Source organism: Amblyraja radiata, chromosome 18 (genome assembly GCF_010909765.2).
Source record: "Amblyraja radiata isolate CabotCenter1 chromosome 18, sAmbRad1.1.pri, whole genome shotgun sequence".
Taxonomy (NCBI): domain Eukaryota; kingdom Metazoa; phylum Chordata; class Chondrichthyes; order Rajiformes; family Rajidae; genus Amblyraja; species Amblyraja radiata.
Window position 1 is genome coordinate 37,628,400 of NC_045973.1, and position 26,143 is coordinate 37,654,542.

Here is a 26,143-nt window from a genome sequence, read left to right on the forward strand (position 1 = left end):
GATGATAATTTATATAACTATTGGAGGAATATTTCCTTGACATGAGGTGAAAGTGTGTGGGCACCCACAACCTTAAACTTTATATTCCATTTGAATGATTCCACCTGAGTCCACCCTCACACCTTCCCATCCTGCCTTCCAGCACACACCTCCTCATGTGATTGACATGCAGTATGCAGGATGTGAAACAGAGAGAGTTGGAGAGTTATAGAGTTATACTGCATGGAAGCAGGCCCTTCGGCCCAACTTCTCCATGCTGACCAAAATGCCCCATCTATGCTCGTCCCACCTGCCAGCATTTGCCCTATATCCCTCCAAACTTTTCCTATCCTTGTACCTTATCCAAGTGTCTATGAAATATTATAGTACTTGCCTCAACTACCTCCTCTGGCAGCTTGTTCCATATACCCTCCACCCTCTGTGTAAAATAAAATTACCCTCAAGTTCCTATTAAGCTTGATTACTATTACTTGATTTGTGAGGTTGTCAGGGGTTATGGGGCGAAGGCAGGAGAATAATAATAATAATGGATGGGATTTATATAGCGCCTTTCTAATACTCAAGGCGCTTTACATTGCATTATTCATTCACTCCTCAGTCACATTCGGTGGTGGTAAGCTACTTCTGTAGCCACAGCTGCCCTGGGGCAGACTGACGGAAGCGTGGCTGCCAATCTGTGCCTACGGCCTCTCCGACCACCACCAATCACTCACACACATTCACACACAGGCAAAGGTGGGTGAAGTGTCTTGCCCAAGGACACAACGACAGTATGCACTCCAAGCGGGATTCGAACCGGCTACCTTCCGGTTGCCAGCCGAACACTTAGCCCATTGTGCCATCTGTCGTCCCAAATAGGGTTGAGAGAGAAAGATCGATCAGCCATAATTGAATGGTGGAGTGGAGTTGATGGGCCGAATAGCCCAACTCTGCTCCTAGAATTTATGAACATGAACTATAAATCTTCCCCCCTGTATCTTACCATCCATGATGTGTTAAAGCACTGGGTTTTTCTTCATCACTTGTGGACAGCCCCCCCCCCCCCCCACCTCCACATATCACTACTTTATGATGCAGGGGCTTACGGTGTGAGGAATATGAATCTTACTGTTCTTGATGTGGCTAAATCCGTACCACAGTTTGAACCTCCCCCATACCAATATTCTCCATTCAATTTGTAATAATTAATCTGAAGAGCGAATTTTGAAAGCAAAATACCAGAAAATAAATGTTAGAACATTTCGACAGAGATCATGTTCTGTAATATTTCGAAACCTGTGCAAAATATGCGCAAAAAAACATTATTAAGAATTCAGCAAATCAAACAAAATTCTCACACAAATGAAAAATAACACTCTTCTCACAAGTTACTGAGTTTAATGTGGTACACCTTCTCTCTACAGAAATTATATAATTATTGGTTAATCATGGCATGAAGCAACATTCACAAACCAACCCACACAGAAATAAAGCACAGTCTATTCCAGCTAAACAAAAGAAATTGTGATTAAAAGCATTGCAAATTCCTAATGGAAAGTGGTCCTGGATGTCTGAACACTAACTTTATTAAATGGACTGCTGGTGATGGTGATTCAAAAAAACAATCTTTAAATGAAGAAACAAGGAACTGCAGTTGCTGGTTTGCTAAAAAAGACAGAGTGCTGGAGTAGCTCAGTGGGTCAGGCAACATCTCAGGCGAACATGGACAGGCGATGTTTCAGTTCTGGAACGTCACCTATCCATGTTATCCTGAGATGCCGCCTGACCCCCTGAGCTACTCCGGCACTCCGTGAAATCTTTCAATGGAGTTAAACCAAATTACAGCATAATAAGCAATGGACTCGGTATTAATGAAAGGTTTAAATGCCTGAGTTGTTTTTACCTGCTTTCCAGGCTGTTTTATCATTAGAAAATTTTACTTAGTTTTACAATATGGAGTCGTACAGGGAATAATAGTTAAGGTGATATACATTACAGAGTAATCAAAAGGTGACGATCTTATCTATTAACCGAATTTTCAATCAGGGGAATTTCTGTGTTTTAAATATCATTGGTCTGTTTTCATCCATGAATTTAAAATGTTTCCAAAGAATGAACCAAACTGATGGATTTGATTCAACTTCCAATGAAGTGAGGCCATCAATGACGGAGCTAGAGAATAAATTTAACAAACCATTTAGTTTAGCTTTAAATACTGAACTGGTCACTAAAGTGTAGACAGGACTGTGTAAAAGTTGCTCTTACTAATAAATGTTTCCTCCCAATACATCATGAATTCCTGCCCTGGTACAGTCTGTTCTATTTTACACGTCAACATTGTTTCCCTATGGAATCTTGCCAAAGTTTTGCCAACTTGCCAATCACTGTAGGGAAGTTTCCACCAGTTTTCTGCATTGGGTCCCATGCCTGTTTCAACTTGCTTCTATCTAAACTCAATTACTCTTGCTATAAACAGAAAATAAACTTAAATTGGCTGAGAAATATAACGCAAATGTGAAAGCCAAGCTACACAACTATACTTTTCTAGTTCACACAACTACAATGTTACTGAGAATAGATTGCTGTTAAAGTTTATGTAGTTTCCATGTGAAATGCATGGAAGCATTTCAACTCTAAATTCCAGACCATTACAACCAGTGAGTCTGCAACGTTACAGATTGTGGTTGACTGGTTTCTTCAGTGGTTTCAGGATCGGTTTGCCAGTGCGTTCAAATTTCCTGTTTCCTTGTTCTGCTGCTGTTCATGAGCTTTCTTTCTTCACCTGCCTGAGTGAGCGTTTAGTTCCCTTCACCTTCTCACGCAGATGGTTGATGGACTTCTCCAGAGACTTCACTTTCTGGTTGAGCATCCGCACCTGGTCTACCTTCTCGTAAAGGGCCATCTGCTCGATTGAGCAGGGGGGCTAAAGGAGACATTGAAGGCATTAGAGTATAACTGGACTGAGTGGGACCCATTGGATCCCAGTCACACGGAAGGCCTGGTCCCCGAACGCAACCCATTCCCCAATGCAATATTCCACCACTCACCTGTTCCCCGAACGAAACAGCGGGAGCATTTTGTAGCCCGGGGGAAGTGGACGGGTTTTGGCGGGGAGAATCCTGCAGCCAGGGGAGGCGGGATGGCTGCAGGCGTGGCCTGTCGGGGACCGTTGGGGGTGTGTGTGGGCGAGGGGGGTGTGTGGGGGAGTGGGTGTGTGTGTGGGGAAGGGAGTGTGTGTGTGGGGAAGGGGTAGTGTGTGTGACGGAGGGTGTGTGTGAGGGAGGGTGTGTGTGTGTGGGGGTGAGGGGGAGAGGGGGTGTGTGTGGGGGATGGTGGGTGTTGGGGAGGGGGGTGTGGGGAGTGGGTGTGTGGGGGAGTGGGGGGTCTGGGGAAGGTGTGGGGGAGGGGGCATGTGGGGGAGGGGGGTGTGTGAGCTCAGCTGCTCAGGCTGCGACTGGAATAACCGGCTCCAGGAACGGGCTCCGGACTCACTCAGCGGCTCCCTTCCCCGGCGCCTGTCGCATTCAGCAGCAAAGATCTTATAGCGGAGCAAGATGGGTTACTCTCACGCAAACGTGTAGTACGCTCATGGGCGGATTCATGGGTGATTATATGGCCCATTTTAGCAACAAGCCCCCGCCATCTTGTTCCACCATCTTGCTTCCGGCCAAAGATCAGATCTTTGTTTCCGCAGCGGGGAGGAGTGTGCGGCCCGGGGCAGCGGGAGAGGGGGTGCGCGGCCCGGGGCTCCGCTATAAGATCTTTGGTGGTGGCCGCTGCTGCCCGTGAACACACAGCCCCCGCCCACCCGTGAACACACAGTCCCCGCCCACCCGTGAACACAAGGTCCCCGCCCACGAATACACATTCCCGCCCACCCGCAAACACACCCTCCCACACTCTGGTCACTCCACTCCTTCAACTTTATTATCACCGCCGGTGATTGACAGCGGCTGCTGGAAGGGGCGTCGCCATCCGGGCAAATAACAGACCAATAACCTTTTTAATATTTCACGGATCTTAATAAAACTGGATGTACTTGCAGCATAGGAGAGTAAATTGGCGAAAAATAGTAGCACTGTCGGGTACCATTTTCGAGCAAATTAAAAAACAACGCAAACCGGAAGAGGATAAGATGAGAGTTTTATAAGTAGAAACTAGACCAAGGGGGACCCGTTGGGTCGCTTCCCCTCAATGCGCGGTTGCGGTGGGGGGTAGGCTTGTGGCACCACATACACACTAACCACCACACACACACACACACTAACCACCCTCACACACACACTAACCACACGCCTTGATATTATATTAATATTATTTATTGGCTCCTTTTACCCCTTCCACACATGCATAGCCCCCAACTCGCAGGCGCGTCTGGAGAGGGAGAGGGGTAGAGAGGGCAGAGAGAGAGTGGGCAGAGACAGAGAGAGTGGGGCAGAGACAGAGGGGCAGAGACAGAGAGAGAGGGAGGCGTGAGGGGCGGAGAGAGGGGGAGAGAGAGAGGAGAGGGAGAGAGAGGAGGGGGGGGATAGAGGAGGGGGAGAGAGGAGAGGTTAGAATGAGGGGGATAGGGGGGAAGATAGAAGTGGGAGAGAGGAGGAGGGGAGAGGAAGGATGTGTCTCGTGCTTTTCTCTTAGGGTCTCCTCGCGGTATGCTCAGGGCTGCAGAACAGGCGGCAGTGAGCGGAATGGGAGGCAGCAAGCAGAACGGGCTGCATCGAACGCGGGGAAGCTGTGGGTGGCCCCGGGCTGGGCTTGCGAGCGCCGCGGGCGGGCGACGTCACTCGCAGCACGTGAACATAGCGTGCAGCCATTGTGACGTCATCATGTCATCAGCCAAAGCCAGCGGTTTCGGAGTCACTGGGATAAATCTCTACAGGAATATGTAAACATTTTACCGTTAGAGTGTTTTAATAGTTATATAAGATGATATAATACAAGATAGAGTGGAAATGTTCTATTTGCAATGGCTGTGAAGTCAATATTTATACAATAGAATGTGTGATAATCAGGGCACAGTCTTAATAGACCTCTTTATTACGGATTTTGGTTAGGAGTTTAGTTTAGATTAGTTTAGAGATACAGCATGGAAACAGGCCCTTCGGCCCACTGAGTCCGCACTGACCAGTGATCCATGCACATTAACACTGTCCAACACACACTAGGGACAATTTACACATGCACCAAGTCAATTAACCTACAAACCTGTACGTCTTTGGAGTATGGGAGGAAACCAAAGATCTCGGAGAAAACCCAGTCTTGGGGAAACAGACAGCACCCGTCGTCGGGAGAAAACCCGGGTCTCTGGTCGTGCAAGCGTTGTAAAGCAGCAACTCTACTGCTGTGCCACCGTCGCCGCTGTGGTTATAGCTGCTTAGAGACCTGGCTGCCTTTTGTGTATTGACCAGCTACTGCAGTCGTTAGTTTCTACTACTTATACAACAATAGCTTACTCGGTTATTGCGCACAATCGGCAATAATAGATGCCATTCCCCATCTATGGCCCGTTATAACGAGGGTTTACTATATATGATTTTAACACTGGAAGTAAACTTACTGCTGATCCTAACGTATCACCACATAACTTTTCTCCTCCACCCCTCTCTCTTCCCTTCCCTTCCCCTCTCTCCCCCACCCCTTCCCCTCTGTTCCTCTTCCACCACTCCCCCATCCCTCTTCATCCAACCAGCCCGCTCTACCCCTCTAACCCCTCCCTCCCTCCCCCACCGTCCTCTCCCCCTCTCCTCATCCCTCCCCCACCTCCCCTCCCTCTCATGCCCCACCCCCTTCCCCTCTACCCCACCCCCTTCCTCTCTCCCCCCTGCCCCCTTTCCCCCCTACCCATCTGTCCCTCTTTCCATCACTCCCCCTACCCTCTCCTCCTCCCTCCCCACTCTTCCTCTCTCTCCCTCCTTCCCCCTCCTCTCTCCCCACTCCTGCCCCTCTCCTCCCCCCACCCCTCTCCCCCTCCCTCCATCCTCCCCTCCCTCCCCATCCCCCCCCACCCCCACATCTCTCTCCCCATCCCCCTCTCTCACCTCCTACCCCGCTCTCCTTTCCCTCCCAAATCTGTCCCGTTTCCTCCTTCTCCTCTCCCCTCCATCCCCTCTTCTCACCTCCCCTCCCCCCACCTGTGTGTTTGGGGGGTGGTTAATGTGAGTGTGATGCCGCAGCCCACCCCCCCCCCCCCCCGCAAACGCCGTTAGGGAAACAGACCCAACGGGTCTGCACTTGGTCTAGTTAATATATAAAACTGTGTGCCTGCCGGCGTCCGGCTGCCTTTCTTCCTTTGATTCCTTGCTACGCCGAAACCAGACGCAGAATCGCCGAGATCTTTTCCATTTCGGCAGAGATTTCATTTTTCTTTCTAAGTATCTGCACCTGATTACATTTCGTCATGTTTATGTACCCATTTTTAATTAAATCCTTCTCTCCCCCCCCCCCCCCAATATTTCAAAAAAAAAATGGCTTCTCACCCATAGAAGCAGCCCCAGCCCCAGCCCCAGCCCCTGGTGAACGTTCCATCGTGTGATGTCACAATGCCCAATGTTCACATATGTCCAATCGGAATGGATACATTTACATATGCCTTTGCAGGAGCCCCAGCACCTGGTGAACGTTCAATCGTGTGATGTCACAATGCCCAATGCTCAAAGACATTCTTGCCATAGAGGGAGTACAGAGAAGGTTCACCAGACTGATTCCTGGGATGTCAGGACTTTCATATGAAGAAAGACTGGATAGACTCGGCGTGTACACGCTAGAATTTAGAAGATTGAGGGCGGATCTTATAGAAATGTACAAAATTCTTAAGGGGTTGGACAGGCTAGATGCAGGAAGATTGTTCCAGAGATTGGGGGAAGTCCAGAACAAGGGGTCACAGTTTAAAGATAAGGGGGAAATCCTTTAGGACAGAGATGAGAAAAACATTTTTCACACAGAGAGTGGTGAATCTCTGGAATTCTCTGCCACAGAAGGTAGTTGAGGCCAGTTCATTGGCTATATTTAAGAGGGAGTTAGATGTGGCCCTTGTGGCTAAAGGGATCAGGGGGTATGGAGAGTAGGCAGGTACAGGATACTGAGTTGGATGATCAGCCATGATCATATTCAATGGTGGTGCAGGCTCGAAGGGCCGAATGGCCTACTCCTGCACTTAATTTCTATGTTGCTATGCTTCCCTCTCCTCACCACTCTCCCTCTCCCATCCATCCCTCTCTCCCCCACCCCCCTTCCCTCTCTACCCCACCCCCTTCCCTCTCTCCCCCCGCCCCCTTCCCCTCTGTCCCTCTTCCACCACTCCCCGTACCCCTCCCTCCCCACTATTCCACTTCTCTCCCCTTACTCCACCCCTCTCCCTCCCCTCTCTCTTCCCCCCCTTCCCCACCCCTTCCCCTACCCCTCTGTCCCTTTTCCACCACTCCCCCATCCCTCTTCCACCACTCCCGCTACCCCTCTACCCCTCCCTCCCTCCTCTTCCACTTCTCTCCCCCTTCTCTCCTCCCCCTCTCCTCTCCCTCTCCAATCCCTCTCTCCCCCACCCCCCTTCCCTCTCTACCCCACCCCCTTCCCTCTCTCCCCCCACCCACTTCCCCCTATCCCTCTTCCATCACTCCCCCTACCCCTCTCCTCCTCCCTCCCCACTCTTCCACTTCTCTCCCCCTTCTCCTCCACTCTCCCTCCCCACTCTTTCCCCTCTCTCCCCCCACCTCTCTCCCCCTCCCTCCCCCTCCCTCCCTCCCCATCCCCCCTCCCCCACATCTCTCTCCCCATCTCTCACCCCCAACCCCGCTCTCCTTTCCCTCCCAAATCTGTCCCGTTTCCTCCTCCTCCTCTCCCCTCCCTCCCCTCTTCTCACCCCCCCTCCCCCCACCTGTGTGTTTGGGGGGTGGTTATTGTGAGTGTGATGTTGCAGCCCCCCCCCCCCCCCGCAAACCCCGTTGGGGAAACAGGCCCAACGGGTCTGCACTTGGTCTAGTTAAACTTAAAATTCATCGAAGAAGTAGATGAGCTTGAGGCTCAGATAGAGGTTGGTAGATATGACATGGTGAGGATTACTGAGACGTGGCTGCAGGAGGATCGGGCCTGGGAACTTAATATTCAGGGTTATACATCCTATAGAAAGGATAGGCATGTGGACAGAGGAGGGGAGGTAGCTCTGCTGGTGAGGGATGGAATTCAGTCCCTTGCAAGGGAAGACATAGGGACTGATGAGGTAAAGTCACTGTTGATTGAGTTGAGGAATTGTAAAGGCATAGAAGACACTAATTGGTGTTATCTACAGACCTCCAAATAGTACCCCGGACATAGGGTGTAAGTTGCAGCAGGAGTTAAAGCTGGCATGTAACAAAGATAATGCCACTGTGGTGATGGGGGATTTCAATATGCAGGTAGACTGGGAAAATCAGGTTGGTTCAGGACCCCAAGAAAGAGAGTTTGTAGAATGCCTCTGAGATGGATTCTTAGAGCAGCTTGTAATGGAGCCGACCAGAGAAAGGGCAATTCTGGATTTAGTGTTGTCCAATGAATCAGATATGATAAGAGAACTCGACGTAAAGGAACCGCTTGGAGGTAGTGATCATAATATGATTAGTTTTAATCTGCAATTTGAGAAGGAGAAGGTTAAATCAGAAGTGTCAGTGATGCAGTTGAACAAAGGGGACTATCAAGGCATGAGAGGGGAGCTGGCCAAGGTAGACTGGAAAGGGATCCTAGCAGGAATGATGATGGAACAGCAATGGCAGGAATTTCTAAGCATAATCCAGAAGACGCAGGATCATTTCATTCCAAAAAGGAAGAAAGATTCTAAGGGGAGTAGGAAGCAACCGTGGCTGACAAGAGAAGTAAAGGTTAGAATAAAACTAAAAGAAAAGATGTATAACACAGCAAAGAATAGCCGGAAGCTAGAGGATTTGGAAACTTTCATAGGACAACAGAAGGAAACAAAACGGGCAGTACGGGCTGAAAAGATGAAGTACGAAGGGAAGCTGGCCAGGAATATGAAGAAGGACAGTAAAAGCTTCTTTAGATATGTTAAGGGAAAAAGAGTAGCAAAGTCAAATGTGGGTCCCTTGAAGGCAGACACGGGTGAAATTATTATGGGCAACAAGGAAATGGCAGAAGAGTTGAATAGGTACTTCGGATCTGTCTTCACTAAGGAAGACACAAACAATCGCCCAGATTTACTGGAGGACAGAGGATCTAAGGGGGTAGAGGAACTGAAAGAAATTTTCATTAGGCGAGAAATAGTATTGGGTAGGCTAATGGGACTGAAGGATGATACATCCCCTGGGCCTGATGGTCTGCATCCCAGGGCCCACAGGGAGGTGGCTCTAAAAATAGTGGACGCATTGGTGATCATTTTCCAATGTTCAATAGATTCAGGATGAGTTCCTGTGGATTGGAGGATAACTAATGTTATCCCACTTTTCAAGAAAGGAGCGAGAGAGAAAACGGGGAATTACAGACCAGTTAGCCTGACTTTGGTGGTGGGAAAGATGCTGGAGTCAAATATTAAAGAAGTAATAATGGGGCATTTGGATAGCAGTAAAAGGATTAGTCCAAGTCAACATGGATTTATGAAAGGGAAATCATGCTTGACTAATCTTCTGGAATTTTTTGAGGATGTGACAAGTAAAATGGATGAAGGGGAGCCAGTGGATGTAGTGTATCTAGACCTTCAGAAAGCCTTTGATAAGGTCCCACACGGCGGACTGGTGACTAAAATTAGAGCACATGGTATTGGGGGTAGGGTGTTGACATGGATAGAAATTGGTTGGCAGACCGGAAGTAAAGAGTGGGAGTGAACGGGTCCTTTTCGGAATGGCAGGCAGTGGCGAGTGGAGTGGCAGAGCAGCGTAGGTTCATGAGATTGATCCCTGGGATGGCGGGACTGTTATATGAGGAAAGATTGAAAAGACTAGGCTTGTATTCACTGGAGTTTAGAAGGATGAGGGGATCTTATAGAAATATATAAAATTATAAAAGGACTGGACAAGCTAGATGCAGGAAAAATGTTCCCAATGTTGGGTGAGTCCAGAACCAGCGGCCACAGTCTTAGAATAATGGGGAAGTCATTTAAGACCAGTACATAAAAATTATTTTGAGGGTGGAGTGGTCGGGCGTGATGCAGAGTGAGCCTGCGGGCCAGGTGTACGCCGTCAAGACGCTGCGTATGACATCAAGACGCTGCGTACGCCCTCAATGTGCCTGCGGGCTGACAGGCCGTCGACGCGCGGGATTTTCGGACAGTGCAAGCCTGCGGGTCGCCAACGACGATGGTGAAAAGCAGCGGGGAAAGAACCGTGTGTACAGAAACATGTGTACAGAAAAATGACTACATTTAATGAGGAGTGGATGAGCGAATGTAAAAGTAAAATCGCTAGTGAAGTGGTAAAAATCTCGACGTTTTTGTGTCTGGTTTTGGCAGAGTAACGAATCAAAGGCCAAAAATATGACATGCACCCACACACACACACACACACGGAGTTTTAAAAGTATATAGAAAGCATGCTTCGAATATCTTATTACACAGATTAATATGTTTTTCGAGACGAATGACCTCCCAGAAACATCTGTGTCCCTTCTCTGGGAAACATTTAAAGCGTTTGTACGAGGAGCGCTTATCTCCTCCCAAGCCTTTCATAATAAAAAGAATCGAGCTAAACAACATGAATTAGAAATGGAAATAAGGCAATTAGATACAGAGAATGTGACTGCTCCTTCTATGATAAAACACAACAAAATCGCTGCACTTAAATATTAGTTAAATCACATTTAGTCAGATTAAATTATAAACCTTTATCAACATACTAAACAACTACAATTTGAATTCGGTTATAAACCACAAAAACTGTTAGCCCATTAACTTCGTAAACTGGATGAGGAAAAAACAATTCATAAAAGTGATTTGATTCTGTAAATTTTTAACGAAAGATTAGCCCCACACTCAGTAGGTTCTATCTGTAAACTATCCCTGGGTAACAGAGAAGTTCTGTTTATATATTGTGTAAGAAGGAACTGCAGACACTTGTTTAAGCCGAAGATATACATGAAAAGCTGGAGTAACTCAGCGGGTCAGAAGGGTCTCGATCCAAAACGTCACCTATTCCTTTTCTCCAGAGTTGCTGTTTAACCTGCTGAGTTATTCCAGCTTTTTGTGTCTATCTTCTGTTTTTATAGATATCCTTAAGTTGATTAAATCCATAACGACACATAAGTCACTCCAACTGGTATTCATGTCTCCACAGCATTGGAATGAATGGAATCAAAACACACAAGACCTATAAGAGAGAACAATTATTAAAAGTGGGGAGAAAGTGCATACAAGTAGTGCCTTCCATAGGAACAAACATATGCATACACGTCTGACGTCTGAATTTTATATTGTAAAATATTATAGTCACTTGTTTATGTGCTGAACTGCCCCATATGTCACGCATTTGAAACCTGTATTTAATTCAATTCCCCACCTGAGAACAAGGATTGCTTCCTCTTTATTCAATGTTGGAAGCACATTTGAAAGTCCTGGAGTCTGAGAAATTGTGACATATCAATATCTACATGAAACAATGCTCTACAGATTTATTTTTAAAGAGCACAATTCAATAGAACAATCCATCTTCTATACTCATACCAAGATGTTCTTATTTTGCAAAGAGGACAATTGGTTCTTGATACTAAATCATTATCAGAGATGAAAACATTCTGTACAAATTGCACAAGATTTCCATTGAGTAGCCAACATAAATACAAGATTGAAGCTTTCCATTTCCTTAAGCACATATTTTAAGTGACAATAGACAATAGGTGCAGGATATGGCCATTCGGCCCTTCGAGCCAGCACCGCCATTCACTGTGATCATCCACAATCAGTACCCTGTTCTTGCCTTCTCCCCATATCCTTTGACCTTGCTATCTTTAAGAGCTCTATCAAACTCTCTCTTTATCCAGAAAATTGGCCTCCATGGCCTCCTGAGGCAGAGAATTCCACAGATTCACAACTCTCTGCGTGAAAACGTTTTTCCTCGTCTCCGTTCAAAATGGCCAAACCCTTATTCTTAAACTGTAGCCCCTGGTTCTGGACTCCCCCAACATCGGGAACATGTTTCCTGCCTCTAGCGTGTCCATTCCCTTAATAATCTTATGTGTTTCAATAAGAATGCCTCTCATCCTTCTAAATTCCAATGTATACAACCCCACCCGCTCCATTCTCTGAGCATACGACAATCCCGCCATCCCGGGAATTAACCTTGTGAACCTATGCTGCACTCCCTCAATAGCAAGAATGTCCTTCCTCAAATTTGGAGACTAAAACTACACACAATACTCCAGATGTGGTCTCACCAGGGCCCTGTACAACTGCAGAATAGTAAGATTAAACGAGAACTTACCAGTTTGAAGTTTGATCTTGATTTTATGAGGAGTTACGATGAGCGATTACGCGAAGAAGGCCCGTCCGTATGCGTGTGTGTGAATCTTCAAAGCAGCGGTGTTAAATCACAGATAAAAAGAAGACCTGAGAATAGTAAGATTGTGAAGAAACTAGAACTTCCATATGACCTTGATAGTATGAGGGTGGGAGCGGTGGGCACGTAATCGCTCATCATAACTCCTCATAAAATCAAGATCAAACTTCAAACTGGTAAGTTCTCGTTTAATCTTACTATTTTACTTCGGAGTCACGTGAGTGACTACGTGAAGATTTCAAAGCTCTGTGATTTTACGCCGGTTACGAATCCAGGCGTCACACACTGAATGGATTAACCATGGATGAGTGTAATCATTAAAGCATTCAGACATTACGTAGTTAAGTAAATACACTGATGCTTTAAATGAAAGAAAGTTTAAAAAAAAAAAAGTTACCCCTCCCAACCTTGGGGGGAAACTAGGGGACAGAACTTAAAATGGTACGTGCAAACACCCCCAATCCGGTTATGGGCTTGTTATAAAACGGGTGGACCGTTATTTCATTCGTCCATCCTGCAGCCACTAGGATGTCGTCAAGGGGCATGTCCATAGCTCTTGCTGCCGACGTAGATGCAGCCCTGGTGGAGTTACCTCCTTTGACCATCTGGAGATGGTTTGAGTTGACACCTTCTGGTGTGGTTTTTTATGGCTGATGAGGACCGATTGTTCTGAGCCTCTGAGGTTCTCCGTAACTCTCAGATAGTGGTGTTAGTATGTTACCACACACACACAACCGTTGGTCCTCTGGATATGCCAAGAACTGGATCGTCATCCCTGGCATTCCTGGCTTGCTCTGTTTTATCAGGTTCCTGATTATGAATGTTATGTTGTTCATATTGGTGGTCATGTAGTCCAACCGTAGCTTTTGCAGTGTCTGGACTCTTTGTCAGCATACCACCTTCAGGGTAGTTATAGGCGGTCCCCACTGTCAAAGTAGGGTTAGTTCCACGCTCACATCCCATGTGTCCGTGTACCTTGGCCTTGGAGGTATTAAATTGTAAATTCCCTTCATGAATTTTGTTGTAAAGGGGTGCGTTCCTATCGACCCGTGCCCTGCTTCCAGCATCAGATAGGAGGAGAGTGCGCCTCTGGCACTATAGATTGCACTATAACTTTGTTTATAGTTATAGTACAGAGTTGATAGGAACTCCAAGACATCCGTTATTTGAACAGTGTTGTATTTGTTTGGACAGTCCTATGCCTTTAAATGGCCTCCTCAGAATCTGCAGACCAACAAGTTATACATTCATGTAATGGATGATTGCTCCCTGTAACTGGGTTCACTAGGAGGTACCTGCTCTTGGGTACAGCCATAATTGGCTGGACTATAATTCCCCAAATCTTTTGGGAACCAGGCTTGAGTAGGCCAATCTGGCACTACCAATATGCCTGTGGCTTTGTCTTGCTTGATTTTGGTCAAGCATCGGTTTGTGAGACAAATTGGCGGAAAGCATACATAAACATTCCTCCCCAACTGAGGGAGAAAGCATCCACTGCCTTTGCTCCTGGATCCAGCTCGCAGGACACATATCTGGGTAACTGATGGTTTAGTCTAGATGCAAACAGATCAATATCTGGTATGCCAAACCGTGTAGTTATTTCGTTAAATACTGCCCGATTCAACATCCATTCTGTGTTGTTATTAAACATTCATGATCCAGCATCTGTCACAGTGTTATATCTACCTGGTAGATCGACCGCTGTAACCCAAATATTCCTCTCGATACACCAGTGCCAAATGAGGTTCGACAATCTGTCGCAAGATACAGATTTTACACCACCCTTGTGATTGGTATATGCCACCGCTGTGGTGTTATCAAACTGAAATTGAACAAGCACAGGTTGCATGTTGCTATAGAAAACCTTGAGTCCATATTGTGCCCCCAACAATTCTGGGTAATTGATTCCATGTGTTGGGGAATTACAGACTCCTGCTCATTCCATCTGCCCCCACAGCTCTAGACTGTGTTTGTGGCTCCCCATCGTTAGCCGCTTGCATTGGTCCGAAGAACCACAGATGGCTTTCGAGCAAGATTTCCCTTGAGCTGTCTCACGTTCGTTATCCACCATAGTTATTCAACAATGGCCTCTGCTGGCAATCCATAGTTTTGCCAATTTGTCCTGCATGGAATCTGAGTGTTCGTTCCTTTGCTCGTTGTAAATTCTGGTAATGCAAAGGTCCGTGACGTACTGCTGGAAATGCAGCTACTATTTGCCAATTACACTCGCTCTTTGCCTGATAGATGGCTAGTATTTGACTATCAGGTCATAGCAGGCTTACTTAAATCTTGTTGTTTGCCCCTAGGCAAAGTCACCAACATATTTGATAGTAAATCCTGGGTAATCAATTACCCTTGTAGGTGTCAATTTTGATTTAACTGGATGGATGAGGTAATCAAGTCTTTCAAACAGGGTTTTGGTTTGCTTTGACTGATGTTTCTGCCAATTCTTGGTGACTCCAAAATTAAAATGTTCTCCAAATATGCCATTACTATGTGGTTCTGAGACCTTTGTAGACCCAGAATTGGTTTCCGTAGTTTAGTCAATAGCCTAGGAGCTGATGTCAACCCATTTGGCAGAGCCATGCCATCCAGTTAAACTTCAAATATCTCCTGTTCTTAGTGAATAGACACCGAATGGTATGCATCTATGAGGTCGATGCATGCCATGTGACCATTTTTGGAAACCAACTGAGTTGCTGTTCCAATATTGTCCATTTTGAAATGTTTATATTGCACATATGTTTTTTGAGTTCCGTAAAGTCCAGAATGATGCGGGCCCTCAATCTTTTCTCTCTTTTGAGAAATATATTGGATATAAATTGTTGAGGTTCTGTATGTGACCTCTCAATTACATTTTTGTCAGATAAAGTTCCAATTTCCTCCTGTATCCATAGTTTCTTGTTGAGAGAACACCTATGTGCTAAATTTTGTGGGTGGTGATGAATTCAAAGTTAACTCAATTTTGAACCCTACTATACTATGCAGTACAAACGGATCCATTGTGACCCCACACCATTCTTTCAAAATATATTTTAACCTTCCTACCACCAGTATGTGAGGTTTGTCTGGGGTGTTCCCTAAGGAACTGGTTTGGCTTACCTCTGACGTTATTGGCGGTATGGCGCTGGTTTTCAATCGCGAGGTTTTGGAGGTTGAACTGGTGGTTGTTCGCTCTTTATCCTCGCTGTGGGCCATCTGGGCCCTGCCCCTAAAAGGCCTTGACTCCGGTGTGGGTCTTCCTCCAGTGCCTGGCCCTCTAGGCGTGAAACGCCGAGAGCTGTAAGGATGCATCCTTGGCGATGGGCCCTTTTGGGTAACCTGACCTCTGGTCATTGAGGCGGATTGTTTTTGCCTCGTTGTCCAGATCCTGTACCTGTCTCGGCAGGTCTTCCACGAACAGGTAGTTTGCGGGCTGGACATTGCTGGCTTTACACAGGACAGCGAACTTCGAGTTAATTGATTGCATTCTTCCAAATATAATTTTCTCAAAGTGGGCATAATACAATAGTGCCATTGTGTCATGTTCTCTGTGTGATCCCAGACCCCAGTAGGTTTAATGCCTTCTGGAATTTAACTTCAGGGAAGCACAGTAGCTGGTGGGGGGGGGGGGGGGGGGGGGGTACCTGTTCATGGTTCCTTTCATGGCCAGGTCTTAAAGTTGATGGGATGATAGGTAATTGATATTATTAGCTAGATCTCCATCCAGGGAAGCACCCAGTGGAACCTGGATGATTGCAGAAGTACTTCTTTTCTTTTGTTTGTATGGAAGCTTATTATTCATTTTATGTAAAGCACTTTGGTGTCAATGCGAGTTGACTTAAACAGTGCTATATAAGTAAACTTACTTACTTACTTACTTCTGCTTGTCCCTGGGAAGGTCCCCCCCCCCCCCCACCCCCCCCCCCCCCCCCGTGCTTTTGTACTCTGATTCAGAGTGGTTTCTTCCATATGTACTTCCCCCTCCAATGGGGAAGAAATTGGGCTGCCCCATGTGTGAGGCTCCCGGCACGGCCTGCTGTAGAGGCCCGTGCTGATACTGCTCCCTCCTTCGGAGCAGTTCATTGTGGAGCAACTTCTCCATAAGTTGCTCCTTGTGGGAGAGTCGTCCTCAGACGCTTTCCGTTGAGGGAGGGTATCCCTCTTCCCCGGACTCATCTGAGTCAACGGGTTTGTCAGACTTGCGGGTGGTTTTTACGTCCCGCAGGACCACCACGGAGCTCCTCCTCCTGCACCGTCTTCTCCTGCCGGTTCTGCTGGCGGTAATGTCGGGAACAAGACTGTCGCTCGCTACTGGGAATGCTGTGGTCTTCGGCAGCCAATGACCGTCTCCTCGTCATTTGGGCTCTGAAACTACAAAAAGCTTCAAGCCCGAAAGAACGCAGGTAAGTAATTCAACTTCCCTTACCTGCCCATCCCGACGGCTGGGAGGACGCAGTGCCTCTGCCAGTCCGTCGTGCGCGTTGCGTTCAGACGTAATGATGCGCACGCGGACGGATGGCCCTTCTTCACGTAATCATTCACGTGACTCCGAAGTAAAATGAACTCTTTCCTCCCATACTCAACTCCTCTTGTTATGAAGGCCAACATGCCATTAGCTTTCTTCACACCCTGCTGCACCTGCATGCTTACTTTCAGTGACTTATGAACAAGGACAACCAGATCTCGTACTTCCCCTTTTCCTAACTTGACACTATTCAGATAATAATCTGCCTTCCTGTTTTTGCCACCAAAGTGGATAACCTCACATTTATCCACATTAGACTGCATCTGCCAAGCATCTGCCCACTCACCTAACCTGTCCAAGTCACCCAGCATCCTCGTGGCATCCTCCTCACAGTTCACACTGCCACCCAGCTTTGTGTCACCTGCAAATTTGCTAATGTTACTTTTGATCACTTCACCTAAATCATTAATATATATAGCTGCGCTCCCAACACCGAGCACTGCGGAACCCAATAGTCACTGCACTAGTCAAGTGGAAACAAGCTTTGTGAGTTCAACATTGTGCTGATTATGTAGATAAATATTACTAGATTTTTATTTGTGCTCCAATAACAGGGATAACTTGTAATTCTACCCTCTGGACATTATGTTCTTTACACAGAATATTCAAGGGTTCTGGCCTGTGGTCTCTCCACATGTGTTCATATGAAACAGTATATTAAGGATCACAGGTGATTGTTCTGTACTGTTCTGTATGCATGCCCAGAATAAATCCAGGTGCACTTTCCCTCTGGAAATACAAGCTGGTTTTCATATGGCCTGCGCTTTTATAAGCTATTAGACGAATTGGGTCCCTGTCACACAGGAGGGCTGGTCCCCGAACGCAATATTCCACCACTCGCCCAGGAGCAGCTGACGTGTTCCCATTTTGACCCCAGACATTCCCAGTGCAATGTGAGTTACGGCAACCTTCTCCAAGTGCGCCTCGCCATCCCTCTACCTACCCCTATCCTCCACCATTCTCCCTCATCCCCCAGCATTCCCTCCCCCTCCTCTTCACCCTCCCTCTTCTTTCACCCTCTTCTCCTCCCCTCCCCCACTACTTCTTTCATCTCTCCCTCCCGTCTTCTTTCCCCTACCCTCAGTCACTCCCTTCCTCCTTCCATAACCCCTCTCCTCTCCTCTCCCTAACCCCCTTGATGCCATTGTGAGGCGGAAGCTGCTGTGTTTTTTAAAGCAGAGTTTTTTTCGGGTAAAAGGACTGGCCAAGCTAGATGCAGGAAAAATGTTCCCAATGTTGGGCGAGTCCAGAACCAGGGGCCACAGTCTTAGAATAAAGGGGAGGTCATTTAAGACTGAGGTGAGAAAAAACGTTTTCACCCAGAGAGTTGTGAATTTATGGAATTCCCTGCCACAGAGGGCAGTGGAGGCCAAGTCACTGGATGGATTTAAGAGAGATTTAGATAGAGCTCTAGGGGCTACTGGAGTCAAGGGATATGGAGAGAAGGCAGGCACGGGTTATTGATAGGGGACGATCAGCCATGATCACAATGAATGGCGGTGCTGGCTCGAAGGGCCGAATGGCCTCCTGCACCTATTTTCTATGTTTCTATCTACCCTGTGTTCGGGTGGAATGGCAGGTTTAGTGTGTTGAACCATTTGCTTGTTTATAGACCACCCTATCCATAAGATGCAAGATGTTAATATGAAAATTGGGCACAAAGGAATTACATTTTGTAGTTGGAATGTCAAGGGTATTAATGAACCAATCAAGGGAGCTAAAGTATTAGCACACTTAAAATCTCTTAAAGCTGATATAATTTTCCTTCAAGAAACTCATCTTAAAAATGAAACACAACATAGATTGAAAGCAAAATGGATTGCCAAAACGTATCATTCTTCGTTCTCTCATAAGTCTAGAGGGGTTGCAATTTTAATCCGTAAGGGTATACCTTTTAAACATATATCAACTATGGCAGATATTGATGGTAGATATATTACACTGCTGGGTGAATTATATTTTAAAAAAGTGATTTTCCTCGACGTTTATGGTCCAAATTTTGACAGCCCATTGTTCTTCAAGAAAACATTTACTACTATTCTGGAACTTACACAATACAATTTGATAATTGGTGGAGACTTAAACTGCACATTAGACCCTTATTTAGATAGATCATCAAGACAAAGGAAAATGAAATCCAAGGCAAGTGAATTGTTAAACTCATACATTAATACTGCCAATATCAAAGATGGCTGGAGAATAGAAAATCCAACTGGACGAGAATACTCATTTTATTCACCAGTACATGAAACTTATTCAAGAATCAACTATTTTTTGTGGACTCTAAACTTATCCCATATACTTCTAACTCGAAATATCATAATATTATAATCTCGGATCATGCACCTCTAACATTCATGGTTAAACTAAATGGAAAAGGCCTGGGGAAAGAAGATAATGATTGACGGGCGACGTCTATCATTTGACCATGACTATGCAACGGAGGTTGTCCAGAAGCACAAGGCATATAAGGGAATAAAGAGGGCCCTGAAGGAGAGAGGTGTCCGCTTCCAGACCGGAAGTGGCGGTGCTGTCGAACGGCTGCGGCTCGCCTGCAGTCCGTCTGTCCTTAATTTTTTTGTTGTTTTTTTGTCTTGTTTTAGTTAAATTTTTGGTTATTAGGTTGTGTTATGTTGGGGGGGGGGGGGGGGCTGAAACATGGTTTTCTGTCTCTCCCTTCGGGGGAATGCGACTCTTTCTGTCATATCCACCCATCTCTGCCTCCGTCTGCGCTGAGGCCTAATGGCGGAGCTGGCGGCCTCCAACCTGCGACCGAGTTCGAGGCTCCGGAGGCAGAGCCAGCCAGGACTCACCAACGCGAGGCTGGTCGAATTCGAAGCTGTGGCGGCGTTCGGGCGCTCCAGTGGCAGCGGCACGACTCAGGGCTGAGACGACGCTCTGGTTAGGGCGGCCCGGCGCGGGGCTGAGACGGCGCTCTGTTTAGGGCAGCCCGGCGCGGGGCTGAGACGGCGCTCTGGTTAGGGCGGCCCGGTGCGGGGCTGAGACGGCGCTCCGGTGAGGACGGCCTGGCTCGGGGCTGAGACGGCGCTCCGGTGAGGGCGGCCCGGCGCGGGGCTGAGACGGCGCTCCGGTGAGGGCGGCCCTCGCGCGCGGCTGAGACGGCGCTCCGGTGAGGGCGGCCCGACTCGGGGCTGAGACGGCGCTCCGGTGAGGGCGGCCCGGCGCGGGGCTGAGACGGCGCTCCGGTGAGGGCGGCCCGGCGCGGGGCTGTGACGGTGCTCTGGTGGCTGAGGCGGCCCGGCTCGGGGCTGAGGCAGCGTTCCGGTGGCGGTGGCGACATGAATCCGGGGCTCGGCCGCGGGCCAGTCGACGACATCGACGGGAGCTGGCAGGTCACAGGCTGGTGCCCATTTTCCGGAGCTCTCGCGGCAACAACTGCGTCCGCTGGACTGGAAGGCGGCAGCTTCGACCACCCCGGGCCGCGGAGCTTGAATCGGCCCATTCGCAGAGCTCGGTTGAGCCGCGGGACTGACTACCATCGCCCGGTGGGGTAACAACATATCGCCTCAGCGCAGAGGGAGAATGAGGGAAGAGACAGTAACCTTAAGACTTTTGCCTCCTTCACAGTGAGGAGGTGCCTGGTGAACTCACTGTGGTGGATGTTAATTTGTGTTTATTGTGTGATTTGTTGTTTATTATTATATGTATGGCTGTAGGCAACGGAATTTCGTTCAGACCGAAAGGTCTGAATGACAAATAAAGGATCTAATCTAATCTAAAAAAAAAACCACTGGACAAGATGCGCATTCACTGGGACACAGGAACATGCACATATCATAGTGCACAAGATGCAGCGCAGGTGTTGAGGAGGAGAGGCTACTCCGTGGAGACACCTGATTACAGAGCTGAGGAGCTGGCGGACCCAGAAATGGAGCGTCTTCTCCAGGCTTTGACATGGCAGAGAGTTGGAAAGAGGAGCGAAGATGAGAGTGAGACAGCAAGAGAGCGACTACAGGAGTCTGAGCAGAACCCATCCAACTAACTTTTATTGTGTCACAACTTCTTTTGGACTAGAAAATAAGTGCTATCGGATGACATTGGACGATACAAGGATGCGTGAAATGGAATGTTTCACCTCTAGTGAGGGGCCCTCTGGGAGGAGGTTTTCCCCTAAACCTGCCAACGGGGTGGAAAGGAATCACACTTACTTGGAAGTCAACTGTTTTCTCTTTTATTTTTATTTTTATATTTGGCACATGTTGTCCAGATGTTCAGACCTGTACAGTTTCAAGTTATCTGGAGATTTATGAATGCAAGACAGGATTAGATAAATTAAATGTCACGTAATACTATCAAATTGGTGTCACTCAATGCAAATGGGATGAATAATCCAGTTAAAAGGAGCAAGGCCCTGGCTAAACTGAAAAAAAAAGGCCCAGGTACTATTTTTACAAGAAACCCACCTGCCTCAACAAGAACATGAGAAACTAAAACGCTTTGGCTTTAGAAATGCATTTTATAGTTCCTATAAAACTAGCCAAAAGAAGGGAGTGGCTATCCTTATTACAAATGCAGTCCAATTTGAAAGTCATAAAGAAGTCAGGGACAAAGAGGGAAGGTATGTATTAGTTAAAGGAAAGCTGGAAAACAAAGTCGTGACACTGATCAATGTATATGCCCCCCCAGAGAGTACCAAATGTTTTTTTCAAAACTCTGTTTGACATTATTGCTTTAGAGACTGAAGGTATTTTGATATGTGGAGGGGACTTCAATGTGGTCATGAATCATAATTTGGATACAACAAAATTTGGATACAACAAGCCTAAAAAAACCCAAGATGCATCTGACCAAGTTTATTAACACATCAGGACAAAAAATGGGCCTAATTGATGTTTGGAGAGAACTTCACCCTTTAGAAAGGGACCACACACACTATTCAGTACCTCACTCAGTCTACTCCAGGGTTGACTACTTTTTTAAGTTGGTGAGTGAACCACAGTCTTATTCCAATTTTTATATTTATTTACTTCTTTTTTTTTCCCCCTATCTACTTATTTTTTTTTTTGATTGCTGTTTTTCTTACTTTGTTTTATTTATGGCGATGGTGTTGCACTGTTTTGTAAATATCTCTTAAAAATCAATAGAAATGTAAGTGAAAAAAATAAATAAACTAAATGGAATGACCGAGAAGCAGACATACTGGAGACTTAACCCTCAAATTTTAAATGATACTAGAGCAAGTGCAGACCCGTTGAGTCTGTTCCCGCAATGCGCGGTTGCGAGGGGAGGGGGAGGCCTGAGGCGTCACACACACACAATAACCACCACACACACACACTAACCATCCCCATTGATATTATATTAAGAAGGGAGGGAGGAGAGGGGTATGGCCGCCACACAGCCGTCGGCCTCAGAGTGAGGCTCAGCTCCATGGCCTTGCATCCTCGGCGCTTCAGACCCCGAATACGGGGAGGGGGGGGGGGGAGGGTGGAGTGGGTGGGCGGGCGTGATGCCGAGTGAGCCTCCGGGCCCGCCGTATGCCATCAAGAAGCTGCGTACGACGTCAAGACACTGCATACGACGTCAAGATGCTGCGTATGCCCATCAAGACGCTGCGTAGGCCCTCAATGCGCCTGCGGGCCGACAGGCCGTTGACGCGCGGGATTTTCGGACAGTGCGGGCCGCCAGCGATGACGGCGAAAAGCAGCGGGGGAAGAGCCGATCTTTGGCTTTTGCCAGCGTGACAGAGCCGGGCCAAGGGGGAAGTGGAGGAGAGCTGGGCGCGTGGGGCACGCGATGACAAGGTGGCCAGCGTGAGGAGAAAAAATGAGTGAGTGGGGGTGGGGGTGTATATAGGGGGGGGGGGGGGAATATAGAAAGCATGTTATGAATCTTATAACACAGATTAATATGTTTTTCGAGACGAATGACCTCCCAGAAACATCTGTCTCCCTTCTCTGGGAAACATTTAAAGCATTTGTACGAGGAGTGCTTATCTCCTCTCAAGCCTTTCATAATAAAAAGAATCGAGCTAAACAACATGAATTAGAAATGGAAATAAGGCAATTAGATACAGAGAATGCGACCGCTCCTTCTATGATAAAACACAACAAAATCGCTGCACTTAAATATTAGTTAAATCACATTTAGTCAGATCAAATTATAAACCTTTACATAGACATAGAAACATAGAAATTAGGTGCAGGAGTAGGCCATTCGGCCCTTCGAGCCTGCACCGCCATTCAATATGATCATGGCTGATCATCCAACTCAGTATCCCGTACCTGCCTTCTCTCCATACCCTCTGATCCCCTTAGCCACAAGGGCCACATCTAACTCCCTCTTAAATATAGCCAATGAACTGGCCTCGACTGCCCTCTGTGGCAGGGAGTTCCAGAGATTCACCACTCTCTGTGTGAAAAAAGTTCTTCTCATCTCGGTTTTAAAGGATTTCCCCCTTATCCTTAAGCTGTGACCCCTTGTCTTGGACTTCCCCAACATCGGGAGCAATCTTCCTGCATCTAGCCTGTCCAACCCCTTAAGAATTTTGTAAGTTTCTATAAGATCCCCTCTCAACCTCCTAAATTCTAGAGAGTATAAACCAAGTCTATCCAGTCTTTCTTCATAAGACAGTCCTGACATCCCAGGAATCAGTCTGGTGAACCTTCTCTGCACTCCCTCTATGGCAATAATGTCCTTCCTCAGATTTGGAGACCAAAACTGTACGCAATACTCCAGGTGTGGTCTCACCAAGACCCTGTACAACTGCAGTAGAACCTCCCTGCTCTTATACTCAAATCCTTTTGCTATGAAAGCTAACATACCATTCGCTTTCTTCACTGCCTGCTGCACCTGCATGCCCACTTTCAATGACTGGTGTACCATGACACCCAGGTCTCGCTGCATCTCCCCTTTTCCTAGTCGGCCACCATTTAGATAATAGTCTGCTTTCCTGTTTTTGCCACCAAAATGGAGAACCTCACATTTATCCACATTATACTGCATCTGCCAAACATTTGCCCACTCACCCAGCCTATCCAAGTCACCTTGCAGTCTCCTAGCATCCTCCTCACAGCTAACACTGCCCCCCAGCTTAGTGTCATCCGCAAACTTGGAGATATTGCCTTCAATTCCCTCATCCAGATCATTAATATATATTGTAAATAGCTGGGGTCCCAGCACTGAGCCTTGCGGTACCCCACTAGTCACTGCCTGCCATTGTGAAAAGGACCCGTTTACTCCTACTCTTTGCTTCCTGTTTGCCAGCCAGTTCTCTATCCACATCAATACTGAACCCCCAATGCCGTGTGCTTTAAGTTTGTATACTAATCTCTTATGTGGGACCTTGTCGAAAGCCTTCTGGAAGTCCAGATACACAACATCCACTGGTTCTCCCCTATCCACGCTACTAGTTACATCCTCGAAGAATTCTATAAGATTCGTCAGACATGATTTACCTTTTGTAAATCCATGCTGACTTTGTCCAATGATTTCACCACTTTCCAAATGTGCTGCTATCCCATCTTTAATAACTGACTCTAGCAGTTTCCCCACTACCGATGTTAGACTAACTGGTCTGTAATTCCCCGTTTTCTCTCTCCCTCCCTTCTTAAAAAGTGGGGTTACGTTTGCTACCCGCCAATCCTCAGGAACTACTCCAGAATCTAAAGAGTTTTGAAAGATTATTACTAATGCATCCACTACTTCTGGAGCTACTTCCTTAAGTACTCTGGGATGCAGCTTATCTGGCCCTGGGGATTTATCGGCCTTTAATCCATTTAATTTACCCAACACCACTTCCCGGCTAACCTGGATTTCACTCAATTCCTCCAACTCCTTTGACCCGCGGTCCCCTGCTATTTCCGGCAGATTATTTATGTCTTCCTTAGTGAAGACGGAACCAAAGTAGTTATTCAATTGGTCCGCCATATCCTTGTTCCCCATGATCAACTCACCTGTTTCTGACTGCAAGGGACCTACATTTGTTTTAACTAATCTCTTTCTTTTCACATATCTATAAAAACTTTTGCAGTCAGTTTTTATGTTCCCTGCCAGTTTTCTTTCATAATCTATTTTGCCTTTCCTAATAATAACGGATGGTTTAAACACTGAATTTTATAAAATATTTAATGATTTGATCTCCCCACGTCTACAGACATTATATAACTATGCCTTCACGCAGCAGAAACTGTCAGAAACTTTAAACAAATCAACAATAACACTTATACCAAAATGGGATAAGGATCTTGAGGATCCTGCTTCATATAGAGCAATAGTTCTTTTAAACACTGATCAGAAGATATTAACTAAAATTTTAGCTCATAGATTAAGTTTAGTGATTCATAAATTAATACATCCCGATCAAACAGGTTTTATCCCAAAACGTTATTCATTTTATAATTTGAGGCGATTATTTAATATTATATACTGAAATAAAATAGCTAATGTAGACTTAGCAGTCATCTCGTTAGGTGCTGAAAAAGCATTTGATCAGGTGGAATGGCCCTATCTTTTTACTGTGATGGAAAATTTTCAACTGGGTGAGAGGTTTTGCACATGGGTTAAACTCCTATATGCTAATCCAACAGCTAGAATATTGACAAATTAAATGTTATTACCCAAATTCACTCTATCTAGAGGTTGTAGACAAGGATGCTCATTATCTCCGTTATTATTTGCCCTAGCAGAAAATGTTAGAGCCCACCCAGAAATTTACGGGTACAATACTAAAGATAGTTAATAAAATGTCTTTATATGCAGATGATGTATTATTATGCATCACATATTCAGAAACTAGTATTCCAAATTTATTAAATCTTAGAACTCAATTTGGTTCATCCTCGGGATATAGAATTAATTGGAATAAAAGTGAAATTATGCCAATAACGGAACTAAACCCACATACATTGCAACAATCTTTTAAAATAGTCTATGAAAAATTTAAATATCTTGGAATTTATGTGACAAGAAATACACTTCCTTATTTAAATTCAACTTTCCTCCTTTACTTAATAAACTACATAAGAATATTCAGTATTGGAAAACACGCTCCATCTTAATGCTTGGTAGAATTAATGCCATAAAAATGATTTTCGTTCCATACATTTTTTTTTTTAAACTTGACTATTATTACAAGCTTTATTTGGGACTACAATAACCACCGAATAAGTAAAAAACATTTGTGTAAATCCAAGATGAATGGATTCTTACTAAATTTTTTATTTTATTTTTG

At 46.2% G+C, this 26,143-nt stretch overlaps 1 protein-coding gene across 3 annotated transcripts in view; it reads right to left on the bottom strand.

Annotated features, from left to right (window-relative positions):
- The window catches only part of LOC116983413 (coiled-coil domain-containing protein 3-like), a 335,069-nt gene that overhangs the window by 266,924 nt on the left and 42,002 nt on the right, over positions 1-26,143 (bottom strand). The window contains exon 3 of one of the 3 annotated variants that reach the window (XM_033037176.1): positions 2,064-2,902. The exons of the other annotated variants lie outside the window; for them this stretch is intronic. Within the exon in view, the coding sequence (XP_032893067.1) occupies positions 2,741-2,902 (162 nt within the window). The 3' untranslated portion in view covers positions 2,064-2,740. Of the gene's footprint in view, positions 1-2,063; positions 2,903-26,143 lie in introns of those variants that run through there. 3 annotated transcript variants of the gene reach the window in all.